We start from the raw sequence: 23,523 nt of genomic DNA on the forward strand, positions 1-23,523 counted from the left end.
TTTCTGCCTTGCCTTGTGTGTGTGTCTGCAGGGACGCTTTGAAAAAGAGTTGCATATCCCATCCAGTTCAAAATACAACTCCTTTTGGGGAAAGGAAAGCCTGCCTTTCTGCCTTGCCTTGTGTGTGTGTCTGCAGGGACGCTTTGAAAAAGAGTTGCATATCCCATCCAGTTCAAAATACAACTCCCTTTGGGGAAAGGAAAGCCTGCCTTTCTGCCTTGCCTTGTGTGTGTGTCTGCAGGGACGCTTTGAAAAAGAGTTGCATATCCCATCCACTTCAAAATACAACTCCCTTTGGGGAAAGGAAAGCCTGCCTTTCTGCCTTGCCTTGTGTGTGTGTCTGCAGGGACGCTTTGAAAAAGAGTTGCATATCCCATCCACTTCAAAATACAACTCCTTTTGGGGAAAGGAAAGCCTGCCTTTCTGCCTTGCCTTGTGTGTGTGTCTGCCAGGGACGCTTCCTGATTTTCCCAAGACAACTTTGGGAAAGAGTTGCATATCCCATACTTTCCTGTAGAACTGGAAAGTACAGGTATCCCCTTGTAAATAAATAAAACTAACTAAATGTTATAGACTACGCTTTTGCAACAGTACATTGGCCAGAATATAACACGTTGCCAATCAAGATTCAACAAATATTTCCCACCAGTAACACAACACCTAACCATCATCCCTTCTGTTACCTTAAAACACTCCCCTTGACATGAAGCGCTCAGCTGTACGCGGGTCTGGGGGAGCAAGTCCTAGTAGTGGTCAAGCCACGGCCAGGACACTGTGGGGGGCCAAAAAAGTTAAGGTGGGTCCCATACGTCTGGAACGACGAACTATGGGAGTGGGTGGACTTGATGAAGAACCAGGCTGTTCTAATGCAGACAGTTCACAGGCATCCACCCGGAGCCGGCTGTCGCATGGAGCTGAGACAACTGGACGATCATTGGAACATACAGGTGTTGCCGTCCTGGAACTACAGGTGGTGGATAGTGAGGATATAGATAACCCCACCCCTCCACCCGCTACTGACAGTGAGGAGGAGGTAGAGGAGGTACTACCATCAAAACGTAGACTTCCTCATGCTGCTGAAAGGGTGCCCACGACTCCCATCTCTGAGGGCGTCGCCACAGTGGCTGTGGGGAGGCCAAGGTCATTTATTTGGGACCATTTCCATGTCCACTCTCAGAGTTCTACTTTGGCAGTTTGTAGACACTGTGGGGCAAATATCAGCAGAGGCAGAGACACGAGACATCTTGCGACCTCGGGGTTGAGCTCTCACATGAAGCGACACCATCCCTCCATTTCGCTGAGAGGGGGAACTGCAAGCCCTTCCAGTGGCAGCCTTAGCACGCAAAGTTCACCAGGTGAAGATAGTGGAAGGCGGACACAGTCCACCATGGAGGATTGGGCCATTCCATTACCCAGAAAGAAAACGGGGGAAACATTGCTCACACCCCAGCAGATAACCCAAACTGTGGGAGAGATGATTGCCCTAGATCACCATCCCTTCCGCCTGGTAGAACAAGAAGGCTTTGTACGCCTTATGAAACGACTGTGCCCCCGCTACAAAATCCCCTCCCGTCACACCTTTTCCAGAAAAGTAATTCCCGGCTTGTACGAGGGCTGTAAGGAACGCATTATCCACATGTTGCGTAGCGCCATGGGAGGACACATCCATTTTACCTCTGATATTTGGTCAAGCTTGGGAGGAGGCCACTCCTACCTCTCTCTCACGGCACATTGGTGGGAGAAGGAAGGCACTATGGATACATCCCATCGTTGGGCACTCCTCGCATTGGAGGTAGTTGATCGTGATCACAAGGCAGAGACCATCTGCAACTATCTGGAAAACATGATGGGGGAATGGATGCAGTGTAGGCCGGAAGAAATGAGGAGGGGCTTTATGGTGACGGACGCAGGGAAAAATATGATCAAAGCGGTTGAAAGTGCCGGGTTTCAGAATGTGTCCTGCATGGCCCACTTGCTTCACAATACCGTCAAGGAAGGTTTAAAGAGCCAGGAAGAGCAGTCGGGCAGCAACACAAACATCTCCCTGCTGATCGAGCGCTGTAGAAAGATCGCGGGCTACTTCCACCGGAGCATCAAGGCAGCCCGGCAGCTGAGAGACAGGCAGAGCCTTGAAGGCCTCCCGCAGCACAAGCTACTCCAGGACGTCTCGACTCGGTGGAATTCAACCTTAAAAATGCTCGAACGCATGGTCGAGCAGCAGAAGGCGGTACACGGCATCTCCCTCACTTTGGTTGCGCCTGTTAGCAAGCTTGTTCCAACTAAGCAAGAGTGGGACACCATCTCCCAGCTAGTAGACGTACTAAAGCCATTCAAACATGCCACTGAGACACTTTCGGAATCAAAAGCTCTTCTGAGCCAGGCAGTGCCCATGGTCTTGAGGCTAAGGAGGCACCTAGAAAGGCTTGGTGCCGGTCGAACAATTGACTCCCTGGCTGGACCGCTGACACCGCCGGTCCTGGAGGTGGTGAGGAGGTTGTCCTTTGCTGTACGGAAACGGCTAGAGCCACTTCTTTCCAGCAAGGTCCATATGCTGGCGGCCTTGTGTGATCCACGGCTAAAGTACAACGTCTGCCCAAAAGACTTTACCATGTGGAAGGCCCAACTTGTTGACCTTGTGAGGGAGGTCTTTGCTGCCAGGGTGGAGGAAACGGGCACAGCGGCCCCTCTTCCAGAACTGCCTGTCACCCCAAGCACTAGCGCTAGTGGCGAGACGGAAAGTCCCGCGGAGCCGGTAGGGGGTTGCCGTAGGGATACGGATCTCCAGCCGCGAACAGGAAACGTTTTCTTTGCAGAGACGGTGGCCATACTTGCCTGCTCTGAAGAATCCTCTTTGCTGGCTTCTGCTCAAAAGGTAGACTCGGCCGAATGCTCGGTCAACAGGTACTTTGAGGAGCCTCCGGAGATAATTTTTTGTGATCCATTGTCCTATTGGGCTTCACGCGAACACATGTGGCCGGATCTGTCGCACGTAGCCCGCCAGTTCCTCAGCTGTCCTCCCACCAGCGTCCAGAGCGAAAGGGTCTTCAGCATAGCGGGAGATGTAGTCACGCCCCACCGCAGCTTGCTGGACCCTCAAACAGTTGAGAAACTTGTTTTCCTGAAGGCCAACCTTCCTGTGTTGAATTTCCCAGATTTGGATTTTGAGACCGACTGCTCCTAGAGCAACAGTTCTCGTCCTTTAACCAACTCTGCTTCAGAGTAACTTTGGCCAATTTTTTTGGGCGTCCGGGCGGGGGGGTGGCCCCTTTGGACTCTGTCCAACAACTCTCTCCTCTATCCTACAATGCTTTCCTCTCTCTTTTCCCTTCCTTTCTCCTCTTTTTCATCACTCGACGTTGCCCCACTGACGTTTTTGGGTTCATCCATCTCAAGGGGCCGTTTCACGAATCATGTAATCATGGAATCATAGAAAAGTAGAGTTGGAATAGAACTCATGGGCCATCGAGTTCTCCCCCAAGAAAGACGCAGGAAGTATCATTCAAAGCATCCCCGACAGATGGCCATCGAGCCTATGCTTAAAAGCTTCAAAAGAAGGGGCCTACAACACAGTCCGGGGGAGACAGTTCCACTCCCGAACAACCATCGCGGAGAGAAGTACTATCTTTCATTTGTCCCTGTTGAACTTAATATACTTTTGGCCCATCTCTGTATTCGGAAGTTACAAAACGTTTTCTCTCATGTAATACTGGCTCTGTAGAGGTTGAAGGATATTCTGTGGAAAATTAGACCATAAAAGCCAAGGTAGATAATGCTTCCTCTTTGTGTTCTGTTCGGATTTCATTCAATTCCCTTTTTATTTGGGGGGGGGGGAAATATTACCATCACGAGCCATGACTGTTTGGTCTTCTACAGATCCTCGCAGCTCCTGTACAGAAAGAGCACTGTTATATTTGATGTGGATACTTCAGATAATCATTTCAGGTGTAGGAATACGCCAGACTCTCACTTTACAGAGGTATACTATCTGTCCATCTGAACCTTTGAGGATGTCTTTATCCACTGGAATTAATACACCTCGACTTGGGACAGAACTTCTCTAAATTGTCATCTTTCAGTGTCCCATTGTCTAGAGCGGGTGTGGTTGCCGCAGTGGTCATGGGACGGCCGCCTTTGGGTCCCCTAGCCCTCTGCCCGCTTACGCGGAGGGTGCCTTTATAACTCGGAGGGGGGAATCATCAAAGACAGTGGTACTCCTCCGCCTTTGCCAGCATTTCTCCAAATGGTTGTCTAGTGTCCCTTCTCCTTTATATGCCGTGGTCTACGCTGTGGTCGTTAAACGGCCGCTTTTGGGTCCCCTCCCCCTTTGACCTGGCACGCAGAGGGTGCCGTTCCCCCTTCAGGACGTGTGCCTTGCGGCTGCTTTAGAAGTTTGGGCGCAGGTTACGCCGAGTGGAAATTGCCTTTTGCTGGCTTGTTGGGAAAACGATAGAAGAGGTACACGGCCTTCCCCTTGGGTGGTGGGGTGTTGCTGTGGGTAGAGGCTTAAATCGCAAAAACAAAAAACTTTGTGGGAGGGCCGTGCCGAATTCTCCGGGATGCATGCCGGCCAACTGTGGCCGGCTGGCTCAGGGTGGGGTCTTTGCTGCCCTTTGTTTTTTCCCCTTACTTTTCTTTTCTTTTTGCTGCCTCTCGGACTACGTGACGCCAGACTCTAGAGGTATATGCCCTTCCCCCTTCAGGGCGTGTTCCTTTGCGGCTGCTTGCAATGTGTGGGCGCAGGTTACCCAGAGTGGGAACAGCCTTTTGCTGGCTTGTTGGCAGGACGATAGAAGAGGTACACGGCCTTCCCCTGGGGTGGTGGAGTGTTGCTGTGGGTAGAGGCTTAAATCGCAAAAACAAAAAACTTTGTGGGAGGGCCGTGCCGAATTCTCCGGGATGCATGCCGGCCAACTGTGGCCGGCTGGCTCAGGGTGGGGTCTTTGCTGCCCTTTGTTTTTTCCCCTTACTTTTCTTTTCTTTTTGCTGCCTCTCGGACTACGTGACGCCAGACTCTAGAGGTATATGCCCTTCCCCCTTCAGGGCGTGTTCCTTTGCGGCTGCTTGCAATGTGTGGGCGCAGGTTACCCAGAGTGGGAACAGCCTTTTGCTGGCTTGTTGGCAGGACGATAGAAGAGGTACACGGCCTTCCCCTGGGGTGGTGGAGTGTTGCTGTGGGTAGAGGTTTAAGTCACAAAAACAAAAAACTTTGTGGGAGGGCCGTGCCGAATTCTCCGGGATGCATGCCGGTCAACTGTGGCCGGCTGGCTCAGGGTGGGGTCTTTGCTGCCCTTTGTTTTTTTCCCTTACTTTTCTTTTCTTTTTGCTGCCTCTCGGACTACGTGACGCCAGACTCTAGAGGTATATGCCCTTCCCCCTTCAGGGCGTGTTCCTTTGCGGCTGCTTGCAATGTGTGGGCGCAGGTTACCCAGAGTGGGAACTGCCTTTTGCTGGCTTGTTGGCAGGACGATAGAAGAGGTACACGGCCTTCCCCTGGGGTGGTGGAGTGTTGCTGTGGGTAGAGGCTTAAGTCGGAAAAAAAAAAACTTTGTGGGAGGGCCGTGCCGAATTCTCCGGGATGCATGCCGGCCAACTGTGGCCGGCTGGCACAGGGTGGGGTCTTTGCTGCCCTTTGTTTTTTTCCCTTACTTTTCTTTTCTTTTTGCTGCCTCTCGGACTACGTGACGCCAGACTCTAGAGGTATATCCAATTCCCCCTTCAGGGCGTGTTCCTTTGCGGCTGCTTGCAATGTGTGGGCGCAGGTTACCCAGAGTGGGAACTGCCTTTTGCTGGCCTTTGGGTAAAACGATAGAAGAGGGTGGAATGATCAAAGACAGTGTTACAGTCTCCCATCACCCTGAGAGGCTGTGATTGACGCTATTGCTGCGGAACGGCCGCCTTTGGTTCCCCTTGCCCACTGTCCGCGCACACGGACGTTGCCGATTGCCCGTCAGGGCGTGTGCCTTTGCGGCTGCTTTCAAGGTGTTGGCAGAACGTTTCGCCGAGTGGTAAATGTTTTTTGCTGGCCTGTGGGTAAAACAATAGAAGAGGGTGGAATGATCAAAGACAGTGTTACAGTCTCCCATCACCCTGAGAGGTTGTGATTGACGCTGTTGCTGCGGAAAGGCCGCCTTTGGTTCCCCTTGCCCACTGTCCGCGCACACGGACGTTGCCGATTGCCCGTCAGGGCGTGTGCCTTTGCGGCTGCTTTCAAGGAGTGGGCGCAAGTTCCGTCTCGTGGAAACTGTTTCTTGCTGGTCTGTTGGTAATAACGAGGGTGGAGTGATCACAGACTGTGGGACAGTGTCCCATTCACCTTAAAAGGAAGTGTACTCAACGATGTGGCGGCAGAACGGCCGCCTTTGGTTCCCCTTGCCCACTGTCCGCGCACACGGACGTTGCCGATTGCCCGTCAGGGCGTGTGCCTTTGCGGCTGCTTTCAAGGAGTGGGCGCAAGTTCCGTCTCGTGGAAACTGTTTCTTGCTGTTCCCCTCGCCCTCTGGCCGCGCACGCGGAATCACTGAAAGAAGTGGGACACCTTGGCCTTTACCACTTCTCAAAATTGTCTTCTTTTACTGTACCATTGCCTTGTGCGGGTGTAGTCGAGAGCATGTGATGATAATCTTACGCAGAGTAAGAAGTAGAGAATCAATCCACTCAGAATCTCTTATGCTATTAAAAACAATTACTTAATAATGCCTTCATGTTTCCTTTGGAATCCACATTTCTGCTTTGTTTCTACTTTGAATTACTTTCTACTACATTACACACTATATCTTTCATAATTGTACTTCCTCAAGTTTACTTAAACTGTATGTATACCAACCAACTGAAGTCATTTCCCTCTATCCAGGTCATCTGCAGGAGAACTTTAATAACCCCTGAAGAACACACTAGTCTTACCTGCAGTGGAACTGCATGGAAACATGTGCCTAACATCAGAGCCTTAAAACCTTCCCCCTCCAAAAAGCATTATAGGTCTGTGTGGTCGTTTGTAGCCTATTTAAGAATAGCTTGACAGGCCAATAGTATTTCGCACTGTATAGTTTTTTAACTGTCAAACTACCTCCTCTTCAGTCCTCGGACTCGAGCCGTGTTTTTACACCACTGTTTTTTAAGCTGGTAATGCTGTATGCTGACTGTGACTTCAGTTATATCTTATGTCTTATTGACCCAACATGAACACAGAAGAGTCTCACTGATCAAAGCCAAACGGGCCTACCACTGCTGAAATAAGCAGATTTCTTGGATTGGACTTGTTGAAGAAAAGCATATAACACATCATATCAGGTTATTATTATCCAAATAAAGCACCATAAATGCATGTTATACAACCAAGGAGACATAAGAAGTCGTTCTATATGCTGAAATGATATGTTGCTATTGCTTACTTTATGAATTTAGCTTCAAAATATCACAATATAATGGAATCATTGACTACAGAAATGGCTAGATTTTTCCAGAGGATAGACGGTTTGCTGTTATGGAGTGTATCTTTGTGTCATGGGTTGTGGTGTGTGGGCGTGGGGCCGGCCAACGGTGGCCGGCCCCCCGGGTCTGATGGGCTTGGGCCCACATTTTGAAAGCAGACGTGAAGAAAGCATGCCCTTCCCCCTCTGGGTTCAGCGGTGTGGGCGTGGGGCCGGCCAACGGTGGCCGGCCCCCCGGGTCTGAGGGGCTTGGGCCCACATTTTGCAAGCAGACGTGAAGAAAGCATGCCCTTCCCCCTGTGGGTCCAGCGGTGTGGGCGTGGGGCCGGCCAACGGTGGCCGGCCCCCCGGGTCTGAGGGGCTTGGGCCCACATTTTGCAAGCAGACGTGAAGAAAGCATGCCCTTCCCCCTGTGGGTCCAGCGGTGTGGGCGTGGGGCCGGCCAACGGTGGCCGGCCCCCCGGGTCTGAGGGGCTTGGGCCCACATTTTGCAAGCAGACGTGAAGAAAGCATGCCCTTCCCCCTGTGAGTCCAGCGGTGTGGGCGTGGGGCCGGCCAACGGTGGCCGGCCCCCCGGGTCTGAGGGGCTTGGGCCCCCATTTTGCAATCAGACGTGAAGAAAGCCTGCCCTTCCCAGTGGGTTGCGGCGTGTGGGCGTGGGGCCGGCCAACGGTGGCCGGCCCCCCGGGTCTGAGGGGCTTGGGCCCACATTTTGCAATCAGACGTGAAGAAAGCCTGCCCTTCCCAGTGGGTTGCGGCGTGTGGGCGTGGGGCCGGCCAACGGTGGCCGGCCCCCCGGGTCTGAGGGGCTTGGGCCCACATTTTGCAAGCAGACGTGAAGAAAGCCTGCCCTTCCCCGTGGGTTGCGGCGTGTGGGCGTGGGGCCGGCCAACGGTGGCCGGCCCCCCGGGTCTGAGGGGCTTGGGCCCACATTTCCTTTTTTTTGGTCTTCTCTCTCTTTCTCTGGGAAGGGTGCCGGCCAACGGTGGCCGGCCTAGTATTTTAAAGTGTGGGCCTTTTTGGCGGTGGCTTTTTCTGTCTTTTCTTTGGTCTTTGCTGCCTCTCGGCCTACGTGGCCGAGTTTCCCCGATGTACCGCCTCTCTCTTCTCTCGCCGGCTGTCGTTCTTTAGCCCTTTATGCTATTTTGCACAGAAGCCTCCTTTGGGGCGGTGTCCTCTGGTTTTTTTTTTCTCTCTCTCTCTCTCTCAGGGATGCGTGCCGGCAAACAGTGGCCGGCCCGGCTTAATGTATGGGCCTTGTCGCCTGTGGCTTTTTTCTTTCTTTTCTTTTCTTTTCTTTTCTTTTTGCTGCCTCTCGGCCTACGTGGTCGGGTTTCCCACGATGCACCGCCTCTCTCTTCTCTCGCCGGCTGTCGTTCTTTACCCCTTTATGCGATTTTGCACAGAAGCCTCCTTTGGGGCGGCGGCCCCTCTTTCTTCCTCACAGGGAAGCGTGCCGGCCAACGGTGGCACGCCTAGTATTTCAACGTGTGGGCCTTGTCGGCCTACGTGGTCGACGTGTTTCCCACGATGCACCGCCTCTGTCTTCTCTCGCGGCTGTCGTTCTTTCCCCCTTGGTGCAATCTTGCACAGAACCCTTCTTTGGGGCGGCGGCCTCTATTTCTTCCACTCAGGGAAGCTTGCCGGCCAACGATGGCCGGCCTAGTATTTCAGTGTGTGGGCCTTGCCGGATGTGGCTTATTATTTCTTTTCTTTTATTTTCATGAAATCAGCGGGGGAGGATGGGCGGGTTGTGTTTCCACAGAACACCACTCAAAGAAACAGTTAGCGGTATCCTATACTGTTCTAAATTGCTCGACAACATAATGATAGAATCATAGAAACATGGCACCAAACATCATATAATCATAAAGCTAGAAGAGACCATCCAGTCCAACGCCATTCTGCCATGCAAAAACAATATACAGTAGAGTCTCACTCATCCAACACTCGCTTATCCAATGTTCTGGATTATCCAACTTATTTTTGTAGTCAATGTTTTCAATATATTGTGATATTTTGTTGCTAAATTCGTAATTACTACGTAATATTACTGCGTATTGAACTACCTTTTCTGTCTAATTTGCTGTTAAACAAGATTTTTTGGGGCTTAATTTGAAAAATAACCTAATTTGCTGTTCAAAAGGCTTTTCCTTAATGTCTCCTTATCATCCAACATATTTGCTTATCCAACGTTCTGCTGGCCCGTTAATGTTGGATAAGCGAGACTCTACTGTATCCAGAAATATCTGGTGCTGTAACCGATATATCATTTACCGTCCCGGAATACTAGCCAGATGGCCCATGAATGGTCACAAAAGTCATAGAAATATGGTCACAGAAGTCATGGAATAATAGAAACATGGTCCCTAAAGTCATAGACTCAAAGAACCAAGTAACAGAATCATCCCAAAAGTCCTAGAATCCTAAAATGATAGAATCATAGAGTCATGGCGCCAAACATCATAGAATCATAAAGGTAGAAGAGACCATCCAGTCCAATGCTATTCTGCCATGCAAAAGCAATATAACACTCTTGCAGGCTTCATCATTACTGGATCCGTCCTTCAGGACTTTTGGAAACGTTGGATGTGCAATGTTGCTATTTCATCCAAGGCAGAAATTCAACTCATTCTTGGATGGACAAACAGAACCACAACTGCTAACGTTCCCTTAAGGCAGTGTTTCTCAACCTGTGGATCTCCAGGTGTTTTTACCTACAAGTCCCAGAAATCCCAGCCATTTTACCAGCTGTTAGGATTTCTGGGAGTTGAAGGCCAAAACATCTGGGGACCCACAAGTCGAGAACCACTGCCTCAAGGGAGAAACTGTGGCATTACCTCCGAAGTTAAAAAATTGGAAAAACCAAACTCTTCCTTGAAAAGCTGTGATTGTCTAGACATGTGGGGGTTAAATCTAGGGCAAAGGAGGGTAAAAATAGATGGGAGGGTCCAATGTGAAAGGTTTGGAACCCCTCCCCTTATATATAAAACAAAGACTCCGCCTCCAATATGTGGCATTCAGTGTGTGTCCACACCAGGGTAGAATTGGCACCATGCTCTCCAGATCAGCCATGCACGTGCCACATTATGCCCCTTCCATGTTCAGGGAGTTTGACAGATGGAAGGGCTATCTGAGCCTTGCGAAAGTGGTTACGGAGATCATCGCGGAACGCAAGAAGGTCCCATTTCCATCTCAGAGTTGGGACACAATGGAGTACGACATGCAGCTAGTCCTCAACGAGGACAACTTTGAAACAGCATCACAATGGGTTAATGGAAGCAGTTCCAGCAGCAAGAGCTCCAAAGGTAGTGCCAATGGCCAGGCTTCCCAAAACAAGGAGATTTGCAATTTCTGCAAACACAACGGGGAATCCAAGCAGGTCTATTCGTCCCACCGGCTGAAGGGGATGGACGGCACCGTGGAGTGCCCCATCTTGCGCAAATACACCTGTCCGCTCTGCGGTGCCACGGGCGAAAAGGCCCATACTTTAAAATACTGCCCACTGAGCCAAGGGAAGAGGTCGCTGTATCGCAAGTGCGGACGTAACTCGGCTGGACGCAAGGTGAGGAGATAAGAAGATCAGGAGAAGACCGAAGCATTTATTCTTAGTTTTAGTTTGACTTTGTAAAAGAACAACATTTGATTTCGAGCATCATTAACACTCTTTACATTTCCTCCCACTTTGTTTCAGGTTTGGAGAATGGAAGCCCAATTCTCTTAGACTACATTTGTGAGTCCAGAAATGTTTTTTTATGTATATTGTTGCCTTCTTTCACATTTGTTGTACCTAGGTTAATTATATTGTGTTTCTTTTAGATGTGTCAGTTGCCTAGTGTGATGACTCATGGGCCCTGCAGTCCTATTCCTGACAGTATTGTGGCAGATGAGGAGGAAAATATGGAGTTTTCCCCAGATTTCCGGTCGGAGTCAGAGCCTTGGCAGCTGCCTGAAGTTCTAGTCCAAGAACCAATTAAACCTGACCTTGGTGGGAACTCTCCCCCTTATGGGAGAAAACAGGCTTACACGACTGATAGAGGATCGAGAGAAAAATTTAGAAGTAGTGCTCGCCTTGCTGCCAAATATGCCACTGATTAGAAGTATTTCCCCTGAGAAAATACGGGGAGTCTTGCACCTGCAAGCTGGTTTCCTTCGCTCCCTGTTCTCTAGGGAAAGTGATTGTTGTTTGGGGAAACGAGACCCAATATAGGGAAATTGCGCGAAGGATTCCTTGCGGAGTCAATTCGTCAGCTCCTGGAGAGAGGTCATGTGTGTGTGGACTTCGAATCCTGTTCCTTGCCTCCTGAATCTAGTTCCAAGCCTTGTCCTCGTCTCACGGATTTACCACAGATCTTGTTCCATGCTTCAAGTTGCTTTGCCTTTAGCCACAGCTCCAGCCACGTTCCAAGTAACTTTCAGCCTTGTGTCAAGCTTCATTGGATTCAAGACTTTTTCTGTTTTCCCAACGCTTTGCTTGGCAAACCGTGTGTTGCGGTTATTGGATTATAATCTTTGGACTCTAATATTTCATATTGGACAATAATCTGCTGGACTATATTTGGCCTCATTTGAAAGGTCTGCTTCTGAACTTTATTCTACACTTGTTTTTATTGACTTTATATATTCCTTTAATAAAGATATTAGATAGAATCTGGCCTCAGTGTATGGTTATTGGTGCCCAGCAGCCTAGATCCTGACACCTTGTATCATGCTTTTTTATACATATAATCATGTTTTTTACATATGTAATATCACGTTCCTTTGACATCTGTAATTGCCTTATATCATATTTTATATTGTGTTTTATATATGCAGTTACTTTACATGTTTCTTTTATGTATGGATGTATAATTTTTACATGTTTAATTATATTATTTGCAACTATAATTGCCTAATATCATGCTTCTTTTATATATGCAATGACATCATGTTTATTTAACGTATATAAGTGCCTTATATCATGTCCGGGTTATCATGTGTGTCTCCAGAGGGATGCAGCCCTATCCTTTGCAGGGAAAATATAGAAATATCTTCTAAATGGCTACTGTCTAGAATTTTGTTTTGTAAACAAAGGAAAAGTTTATATGCTATTGGAAAGAAAGATACTATTTTATGTTTAAATTTTGGAAAGGAATAGAATTGGTTATTATTACTGTGGTCTAACCTTCAATTGTTTGCAAGTTGTTCTAAAGTTTGGATCGTAGAGTTTAATAAACAGAGTTTATGGTTTTGGCATCAAAACTGTTCATGTTGTGCTTAAATGGGATTGAATTTTCTTTAATTTGTGGCCCATAATAGGCTGGTTATAAGCCTGATCTGGAAGGCAGCCAAGGCAAAGACCATTGAGCTGCTGAACTTGCAGACTGAAAGGTCCCAGGTTCAAATCCCGGGAGCAGAGTGAGCGCCCGCTGTTAGCTCCAGCTTCTGCCAACCTAGCAGCTTGAAAACATGCCAATGTGAGTAGATGAATAGGTACCGCTGTGGCGGGAAGGTAATGGCACTCCATGTAGTCATGCCGACCACATGACCTTGGAGGTGTCTATGGACAACACTGGCTCTTGGGCTTAGAAATGGAGGTGAGCACAACCCCCAGAGTCAGACATGACTGAACTTAACGTCAAGGGATACCTTTACACACACACATATGCAGGGACTACACCAATTTAACAAAGTTTCAGCCACAAAAACAAAGTTTCTAAAGTAGAGCAATGACTTTCACAGTAAAGACAACCCAATTTAACAGGAAATAAGACTTTCAAACCAGGAACAGATTTCTGCAATTATTAAAAAATGGTTCATTATAAAAGCTATGAAAATTTGCCAAAAATCAGAGGATAAGGGAAACGTTCCACATTTTGGTGAGCTATCAGTGTTAAATGTGTTCTACCACTGTACCAAGTTTGAAGAAGATCACTCAAAAAATGAGGGCGGGAGAGCCCCCTAAGTCCCCCCCCCCTTCGGGCTGTTTTTGGGCCACCGCGCATGCGCGTCCGCCATTAACGAATTAATTTAGAAAATAACGAATTTTCGTTAATTTCGAAAAATTTTGGGGGCCAAATTCGTTATTACCAACAAAAACGAAAAACTGCCCCCTCTAGTTTTGAAACGAGTTTAGAATCAAATTTTTCATGGATCGATCAAGCCTAATACATACAATATAGTAAACAATCTCAATCATATACATAACAAATAACTAGTATAGGAGGCTTGTAGAAGGTTGCTATTTCCAACAGAGTCCATGTTAATTAGGACTAAGCGTTGGCTTTAGACCTAACTGCATGAAATAGTTTGAATAACACAAGGTGTTGGAGGAAAATTTTGAGAGTGCCTTGGGCTGCAAGAAGATCAAACCAGTCCATACTACAGAAAATAAAGGAAATGGAGGAAAGGGTATTAGAGGCAAAGATGAAGTACTTTGGCCACATCATGAGAAGACAGGAAAGCTTAGAGAAGATAATGATGCTGGGGAAAATGGAAGGAAAAAAGAAGAGGGGCCGACCAAGGGCAAGATGGATGGATGGTATCCTTGAAGTGACTGACTTGACCTTGAAGGAGCTGGGGGTGGCCATGGCCAACAGGGAGCTCTGGCTTGGGCTGGTCCATGAGTTCATGAAGAGTCGGAAGCAACTGAAAGAATAAACAACAACAACAACAATGTGATGCATTGATCAAAAACACTTAGTGAAGTTCTAGGCTGCATTAACAACAAGTACAGTGTCCAGATTGAGGAAAGCAGAAATACCCCCACTTCTCTTGGAATACCATGTCCCACTCTGGACATCATAATTCAAGAAAAATATTGACAGGCTGGAATGTGAGAAGAGCAACCAAAATGGTAAAAGATCTGGAGACCAAGTTCTATGAGGAGCTGCTTAGTAAGCTAGGTGTATTTCACTTGATGAAGAGAAGTCTGGGTGGCAATAGCTGTCTTTAAATATCTGAAGGGGGGGTGTTATGTAAAAGACAGAGCAAGCCTTTTTTCTCCTGCTGCAGAAACTTGGACAGTAATTAATGCATTTAAACTAGAAGAAATTCCATCTAAACGATGTGCTGGTTGTAAGAGCACGTTGGAAGTGGATTAATAATAATAATAATAATAATAATAATAATAATAATAATAATAATAATCTACTTTATTTACATTCTTCTCTGTCTCCCTGAGAGGATTCAGAGCAGATTGCAGGTACATATATGGCAAACATTCAATGCTATTATACAATTGACAAAGACAGACAGAACATAAATAATAATAATAATAATAATAATAATAATAATAATAATAATAAAGCTTTATTTATACCCCGCCACCATCTCCCCAATGGGGACTTGGGGCGGCTTACATGGGGCCATGCCCAGGACAATACAATATAACCATATCATAATGCAATTAAATAATACAATACATAAAATAAACAGTACAACATAAGATCAAAACAGCAATATAACAAGGGCGGGCCGCATGAACACTACATTTGAAAACTAGATTAAAAATTAAAAACTCTGGGTGAGAAAGGGATCAGAATAAAAATAAACAGGCAAGGCTTCCCTCTTTTCATCCCCGGCATCTGACTGTGCTCAGCTCAGCCATGGGGAGGTGCTGTTTTTCATTTTCCATGCCGAGGAGCCTGTTGTCCATGGACGCCTTTCCTGGTTGGATTTTTGCCAGCATGTTTTTCGGGACGGCTTTTCCCTCCCTGCCAAAGTGGTACTTATTTATCTGCTCAAATTGTTGTTTTCGAACTGCTAGGTGAGCAGAAGGTGGGCTGACGGTGGGAGCTCACCATGACCCAGAATCTTCTATAACAGGTGGTTTAACCCGCTGTGCTAGCCCTGCCTCAGAAAGTGGTAGGTTGTTTGGGGGTTGTTACAGTAGTTGGATGACCATCCCTCGATAGTGTTTATGACATGAGGTTGGACTAAATGTCCCTTGAGACATATTCCACTTCTATGATTTTATGACTACTCAAATTACGGTATATCTTTCTCTCTCCGTGTTAAAAAAGTGTGAGTACATTCCTCTTGTGTTTTACTATATGAACTCAAGCCAACTATCTCTTTGTCTTAGGTAATATTTCGTTATGCTCTAGCCATTTTTAAATACAATGAAGAGGCAATACTGAGGATCCAGGACAGCTTGGAAATATACCAGTATCTTCGGTTCTTCACTAAAACTATCTGTGATGGCAGGTAAACATACTGTCAGAATTCCAAGGCTTGGGATGATGCTATAGTACTGAGACACTTTGAGATCTTCCAGACTTAGCAGATATGCCAGAAGGTAGCATTTGGATTGATATCCTTATGCTTTTAAGGATCTAAATGATGCTTTGCGCAGCATAGAATGCTTAGGTAATCATCTTACTTTTTTTTTTTTTGCACCATCCTAAAGTAATTCAAGCTTACTAATTAACAACATTCATATTTCCTGAAACAGACAAGGGTTCTTTCTCCCACCCTGGAAGAAATACACTCAACGTACACAGTAGAAATAGAAAAGATCCATTTATTTCTCTTTCATCAACCCTTTCCTTTGTTGCTACTGCCCCTCTAATTGTCAAAAGAAAAAAAAGGGAAATTTGGACAGGAAAAACAATGAGAAGGGAAACGCAGCATAAAAAAGACAAATCAGTACAAATTGCCATTGTGGAAGAACTCTTTGCCTAGGGAAAGGCAAATCTGCCATTCAGAAAACATGAAAAGGGCAAACACAGAATGGCTCCATAGTGGTATAGTCCAATCAGTATTCATTAATTAAGATATTTATACGTTACCTTTCATCATAATTGATTCTAAAACAGCCTAATAATAATAATAATAATAATAATAATAATAATAATAATAATAATAATAATAATAATGCCAACTGCAAAAGGCTACCCTACTGGGATCTGCACGCATCTTCCGAAAATACATCACACAGTCCTAGACACTTGGGAAGTGTTCGACTTGTGATTTTGTGATACGAAATCCAGCATATCTATCTTGTTTGCTGTGTCATAAATAATAATAATAATAATAATAATAATAATAATAATAATAATAATAATAATATGGTTGGTGTGAGTTTTCTGGGCTGTATTGCCATGTTCCAGAAGCATTATCTCCTGACATTTTGCCCACATCTGTGGCAGGCATCCTCAGAGATTGTGAGGTATATTGGAAGCTAGACAATTGGGATTTATATATCTGTGGAAGTTCCACGTTGGGAGAAAGAACTCAGGTGTGAATGTTGCAATTGGCCACCTTGATTACATTGAATGGTGTTGCAGCTTCAAAGCCTGGCTGCTTCCTGCCTGGGGGAATCCTTTGTTAGGAGGTGTTAGCTGGCCCTGATTGTTTCATGTCTGGAATTCGGCTGTTTTCAGAGTGGTGTTCCTTATTTACTGTCCTGATTTTAAAGTTTTTTTTAATACTGGTAGCCAGATTTTGTTTATTTTCATGGTTTCCTCCTTTCTGTTGAAATTGTCCACATACTTGTGGATTTCAATGGCTTCTCTGTGTAATCTGACATGGTGGTTGTTAGAGTGGTCCAGCATTTCTGTGTTCTCGAAGAATATGCTGTGTCCAGGATATTATTTGAGCATATTATTTGAAACTCACAGCAACCCAGGTTTGAAACAGTTTGAAAATGGAAGCATGTGTTACAGACTCTCTTTGTTGGTTTGTTTCAGTCTGTCTCATGTACTTTCCTTCTTGCAGGAAGCTGACGAACATCGCCTTCAGTGACATGAACCCCTTTCGCATGAAGCTTCTCCGAAATCGGCGTGAGGAGTACAGGCTAAAACTGGAGGCTGAGATGAGAGAACTGGAGAAGATAAAAACCCAGTACTTGATGGCACAAGCGGAGCACCCTTCCAGCCACCTGGATGGAGCTGTGAGCGAAGACGATGATGATGACGACATATAATGCCTGTTTTCCTCTTCTCTGTGCATCTTCGATCATTTCACTTCCTTTGAAACAAAAGGCAGCCATTGTTTGTACAGTGGGAGGCAAAGCATCCTTGAGCAACACAGGGAGATGTACTGGATTCTGTCAGTTGCATCAGAAATGCTCACATACTGTGGAAGCTTTGTTCTCAGGTCCTTTGTAGAGCTTGGGATTAGAGGAAACATTTTCTAGATAGCAAAGTCAGGGCCAGCCCAAGCCATCTTGCTACCTGAAGCAAAGGGCCAATGGGTATACTCTCCCATTTCATATGCAGAAGCCAAGAAGCCTTGCCGCTCAATCTTACTACAGTATGGATGTCAGGACAACAGTTTCCATTGCACCACAGACAATGAGCAAGGAGGGCAAGACAACTCCAGTCTTTTCTCACTATTTCCTACCTTAGTGGCACTTTTCAGTCTAAAGATGGCCTGCCCAAAGCTGGTCCTAATGTACTGTAAAATCTTTACTTTTGATTTATTTTCTGGTTTGCCTCTTGTATTGTGCACAAATCTATCCCTTTACTCCTTCCTTCTTATGGCAGATGGCAAAGAAAGAACAGTTATTGGCCTTAGGACTTCGTTGTATGGAGGTTCCAAACTGGCACAGTAGACTTAATGCAGTACACATTGCCAGTTCGCCACCTCCCCGTGATAAAGATGTCAAGGGCTATTGATGTCCAAAGCCTGTAAATATGTGTGTGTGTGTGTGTGTGTGTGTGTGTGTGTGTGTGTGTATGGATGGGTGTGCATATATACTACTGCATATGTGTGTGTATATACAGTAGAGTCTCACTTATCCAACATAAACAGGCCAGCAGAACGTTGGATAAACGAATATGTTGGATAATAAGGAGAGATTAAGGAGAAGCCTATTACACATCAAATTAGGTTATGATTTTACAAATTAAGCACCAAAGCATCATGTTATACAACAAATTTGACAAAAAAAGTAGTTCAATATGCAGTAATGCTCCGTAGTAATTACTGTATTTACAAATTTAGCACCAAAATATCACGATGTTTTGAAAACATTGACTACAAAAATATGCTGGATAATCCAGAATGTTGGATAAGCGAATGTTGGATAAGTGAGACTCTACTGTACCTCAAGCATGAGTCTTCGTGCTTTTTTGGTGGCATCCTCCGCACTGTCCTTTGCTGTACATGCAAAGTGCCCTTTCTTTTTTATCGTGTCAGAAGCGAATTGAGGCAAGTCGCTTCTGATGTGAGATTATCGACCATCTTGAAAGAGAAGGTAGGGTTGACAGATGGGAACTCACCCCATTTGCGGATTTGAACCGCCAACCTTTAAGTCAGCAGTTCGGCAGCACAAGGGTTTACCCATTGCACCACTGTGGCTCTTATAGTGCCTATAAAATGAAGAAACACAGGTGGGAAAGCAGCACAACAGGAAGGTAGAATTATACCTGTATCTGTGTAATATCTCCCATCATCACGATGGGAAATAGCTGCCATCTTGTAGGAATGCTGCAGGATAGCAGTAATGAGACACTTCTATATTGTTTTTGTTTTTTTGTTTGATTGTTTCTTTTTTCGCATAAGGAACAACTTGAGAAACTGCAAGTAGCTTTTGGTGTGAGAGAATTGGCCGTCTGCAAAGACGTTGCCCAGGGACGCCCAGATGTTTTCATGTTTTTACCATCCTTGTGGGAGGCTTCTCTCATGTCCCCGCATGGGGAGCTGGAGCCGACAGAGGGAACTAATCTGCACTCTCCCCTGGTTGGATTTGAACCGGCAACCTTCAGGTCAGCAATCCAATCTTCAAGTCATCAGTCCTGCCGGCACAAGGGTTTAACCCACTGCGTCACCGGGGGCTCCACTTCTGTGTGATAAGTTCTTTATTTAAAGCTTGTATTACAGGATAGTGAAACACTGGCACCTTCCACCATCTGGTTTCCTAATGAGGAACAGTATGAAGGGGCAAGTGCGGGGGACTTGATTGACAGGCTTGAATCCAGTTTGGAGGGGATGGTTCATGTATGTTTAGCACTTTATCTGTGAGTTTACAAATGTGTGGTGCCTCTTCGCTCTCCCACCCCCATATGTGCTTGAAAGCAAAGAGATAATTTACAATAAATAGGTTTAGGTGAGCCATGGCAACAAAAAGCTGCCCAGAAGTGGAATTCTTTGCCCTGTGTTGCAGGAACATGGAGAGTTCAGTGTACAGTATATAGATCTTTAAAAAGTAAGTTAATCATTCTACAAAAAGGCACACCTTTGACTGTGGCACTGATCAGAGACACAGCACAACGTCTCTTACTGAAATGTATGCAAGATTCCATCTTTTATGATAGCTGAGACAAGAATCTACTTAAGCAGATGCCATCTCTCTTTTTCCCCTGCCTAATGTTTTTGAAATCATGTGCTAGGGACTCAAACATGGAGCTACTTTTTCTTTGGGACCAAATTTAATGACAATAATAATAATAATAATAATAATAATAATAATAATAATAATAATAATATATTTATAACCTGCCCTCTCCCCCCAGAGGGACTCAGGGCAGTTAAAGAAGTTTGCATCTTCTCAGGAATAGCATGGAAATGTAAAATTGGCTGCTGTCAGTTGGCAGTGTGAAGATTCAGGATGAATGTGTGTGTTCACATAACCATCAAGTAGCCTCTTAACTTATGGCAATCCTGTGCCAGTTTCTTCCTCTGAAATATATGCAATAGCACCTGATATTTAGTCTTCCATCCCTCTTTAGCTTCCAAGATCAGATAGTCTTGGTGCCTTTGGGCCTTGTGAAGTTATACTAGGGACTGACTTTCTGCCACTGACTAGTCCACAAAGTAGTACTTACTGCACTTAAGACCAGCAAGAAGTTTCCTGTTGTTGTTTTGGAGTTTCAAGGGATGTTGTGAATCCCGATAGCAGACTGGAGCACTGGCTTTCAGATCTCTCTTACACACACCTCCCCATATCACGTTTTGTCTAAGGACATAAACACTAAGTTAACAAAACACTGAAGCACTTTGTATTTTCTTTCCCTAGAGCAGTGGTTTCCAACCTGTGGGCCACAGCCCACCAGTGGGCCGTGAGACCTAAAATAAGGTCCGTGAGACATGCAGGGAAAATCTGGTCTAGATATAGTTTTCTGTGGATGAGCAGATGGCAACTACTGGACGGCATATGTTCTGTATCAGAAACTAGAGCTGATGTGGTTTCTCCAATGCAATTTTCTGAATCGGCACCCCAAATCGAATCAAAAGTTGACCAAAAACTGATTCGTAACCCTTTTGGTACTAATGTTGGGAGAGTGGTCCCTGGTCAGAGTGGTCCTGGGTCAAAAAAAGGTTGGGAACCACTGCTCTAGAGCAAAGACATGTCCTTGGTGGGACCGGTAGAAGGCATCTAGACCTGAAACCTAGTAAAGCCCATGCCATTTTATCTCTGAACTATTCAGAGATGATTGGAAAGTTTCCCTGCAACATGGTGCTGTTTTGCCTTTCTTGTTTATGCCTCCCTATCTGCACACTTCACCCCCAGATCTGTCCAGCACATTCTGTAGCCCTTTGTGTTTTGTGGCCAACTCCCCTCAACCTTGGCAGCTTTTGTGAAACTGTCACCTATCAGTCATGCTTTGCTACATTCTGACCCATTAAATCCTTTGTCTACCAGAGCCTCAACCAGTGGTGTATGCACATTGCAAATTTCCTTTATCTTATTCTCAATGCACTGATTTTATTTATTATGCTACAAGATTCTTTGGTTTTTCAATTTATGTATTATCTTGGTTCAGGTGGAATTTTATAACAATTTTCTGTGCGTTTGTGGGTTTAAACTTCCTGAAAGCTTCTGAATTCATGAATGTCTTTTATGTATATCGTTTTTTGCCTTCCCAGTTGAAGAAGACTGGGAAATTGGCTGAATAAAAATGCGAATATTCAGATTGCTGCTTGCTGGAAGGTCAGGTTTGCTTTTATTGTTGTCAGATTAACATTTTAGGCCTCTGCGGCTTAAGAGGATGCTTTGTGGTGAAGCAGATCACTGATCCATCATACCCAATGCTGCCTGCTTAGGTTGGCAACATCTGTCCAAGCTCTCAGGAAAAGGTCCTGCCCAGCATTGCTTCCCATAATCATCTTAATTATGCTTAGGACGCTGAACGTATAATTTTTATATACAGTAGAGTCTCACTTATCCAAGCTAAACGGGCTGGCAGAACCTTGGATAAGCGAATATCTTGGATAATAAGGAGGAATTAAGGAAAAGCCTATTAAACATCAAATTAGGTTATGATTTTACAAATTAAGCACCAAAACATCATGTTTTACAACAAACTAGCTGTGCCCAGCCACACGTTGCTGTGGCGTTGTCTGGTGGTGTTGGTGAGAAATTTGAGTTAGTGGTGGTATTGAATGTCTGTTGTATGGTTATCTTTATGTTTAGTATGTACAATAGAGTCAGGCCTCTCTGAGTATACAGCTATCTTCTTTCTATGTGAAAAAGATAAGCAAACACTCTAAAGGTTCCAAACATAAAAAGATATGTGACATGTCAGGGCCACAGAAATAGTCAGGCCTCTCTGAGTATACAGCTACAGTAGAGTCTCACTTATCCAACATAAACAGGCTGGCAGAATGTTGGATAAGCGAATATGTTGGATAATAAGGAGGCATTAAGGAAAAGCCTATTAAACATCAAATTAGGTTATGATTTTACAAATTAAGCACCAAAACATCATGTTATACAACAAATTGGACCGAAAAAGTAGTTCAATAAACAGTAATGCTATGTAGTAATTACTGTATTTACGAATTTAGCACCAAAATATCATGATGTATTGAAAACATTGACTACAAAAATGCGTTGGATAATCCAGAACGTTGGATAAGCGAGTGTTGGATAAGTGAGACTCTACTGTATCTTCTTTCTATGTGAAAAAGATAAGCAAAGGTTCCAAACATAAAAAGATATGTGACATGTCAGGGCCACAGAAATAGTCAGGCCTCTCTGAGTATACAGCTATCTTCTTTCTATGTGAAAAAGGTAAGCAAACACTCTAAAGGTTCCAAACATAAAAAGAGATGTGACATGTCAGGGCCACAGAAATAGTCAGCCTCTGAAAACCTTAGGATTGTATGATGATGTTGTTGTTGTTGTTGTTATTATTATTATTATTATTATTATTATTGAGAGGCTGAGTGGCCATCTGTTGGGAGTGCTTGGATTGTGTCCTGCATGGCAGATGGTGGGAGGTGTTCGCTGGCCTTGATTGTTTAGTGTCTGGCATTCCCGTGTTTTAAGAGTGTTGTTTTTTATTTGGTGTTGTGATTTTAAGCCTGTTAAAATATTAGGAGAGAGATTGTGTTGATTGTCATGGTTTATAGCATATATTTAAAATATAGAGTATTAAAATGGGTTGGATATTGTAGAAGGTTGGAGTGGAGATAAATGATTCGGATGATGGGCGGGCGCTAGGACCCAGGGGACAGCTTTTTCCCATTGCCTGCCTTCCCTCTTGCCGGCCGGCCATTATACTTTCTGTTTCCCTCCCGGCATGGCTACCGATGGTGCGTTGTGGGTTCTGTCCATGTGGAGGTGCGTGAAGTGATTTTGTGTTGTTTCAACCTTAAGGCGTGGATGATGGGTTGTGTTGTCTAATGTCGAGGTTGGGGGACCCGTAGTTTAGTTGCTGTGCTCGGTGCCACGATTCCATCACTCTTTTATATATATAGATTGACAGAATACACACTGCCATATATTCCAGCTCAAAGCAGATAATCTGGGATTTTATTCAGCTGTGTGGAAGGGGCCTTAGAATTACGGGTGATTTTAATATAAATAACACTTTTTTCAGTTGATGTGGATAAGTGAGACTCTACTGTATATAAAACATGTGTTTACTGGCCATTCAATTAATCTGTTTCTCTATGTCTGTCTTCCTTTTTCACTCTCTTTCCTTTAGACATCCTGTTAACTATTGTTGAAGGCTTTCATGGTCGGAATCACTGGGATGCTGTGAGTTTTCCGCGCTGTATGTCCATGTTCCAGAAGCATTCTCTCCTGACGTTTCGCCCACATTTATGGCAGGCATCCTAGGAGCTTGTGAGGTCTGCTGAAAATTAGTCAAGGCAGGCTTATATATCTGTGGAAGACCCAGGCTGGGAGAAAGAACTCTTGTGTGTTTGAGGCAAGTGTGAA

The 23,523-nt window shown here is 45.3% G+C and overlaps 1 protein-coding gene and 1 long non-coding RNA gene across 4 annotated transcripts in view; both read left to right on the forward strand.

The window, feature by feature from the left end:
- Window positions 1-17,832, forward strand: part of tbc1d2 (TBC1 domain family member 2) — a 70,052-nt gene extending 52,220 nt beyond the window's left edge. For all 3 annotated transcript variants that reach the window (XM_062971722.1, XM_062971723.1, XM_062971725.1), the window contains 2 exons: window positions 15,493-15,614; window positions 17,127-17,832. In XM_062971722.1, coding sequence (XP_062827792.1) covers window positions 15,493-15,614; window positions 17,127-17,334 — 330 coding nt within the window. In that variant the 3' untranslated portion in view covers window positions 17,335-17,832. The remainder of the gene's footprint in view (window positions 1-15,492; window positions 15,615-17,126) is intronic.
- A 4,510-nt stretch (window positions 17,833-22,342) lies between these two features.
- The window catches only part of LOC103280919 (uncharacterized), a 28,343-nt gene continuing 27,162 nt past the window's right edge, over window positions 22,343-23,523 (forward strand). The window contains exon 1 of the long non-coding RNA XR_507522.3: window positions 22,343-22,920. This is a non-coding gene — a long non-coding RNA (uncharacterized LOC103280919). The remainder of the gene's footprint in view (window positions 22,921-23,523) is intronic.

The sequence above is a fragment of the Anolis carolinensis genome, chromosome 2 (genome assembly GCF_035594765.1).
Source record: "Anolis carolinensis isolate JA03-04 chromosome 2, rAnoCar3.1.pri, whole genome shotgun sequence".
Lineage (NCBI taxonomy): Eukaryota > Metazoa > Chordata > Lepidosauria > Squamata > Dactyloidae > Anolis > Anolis carolinensis.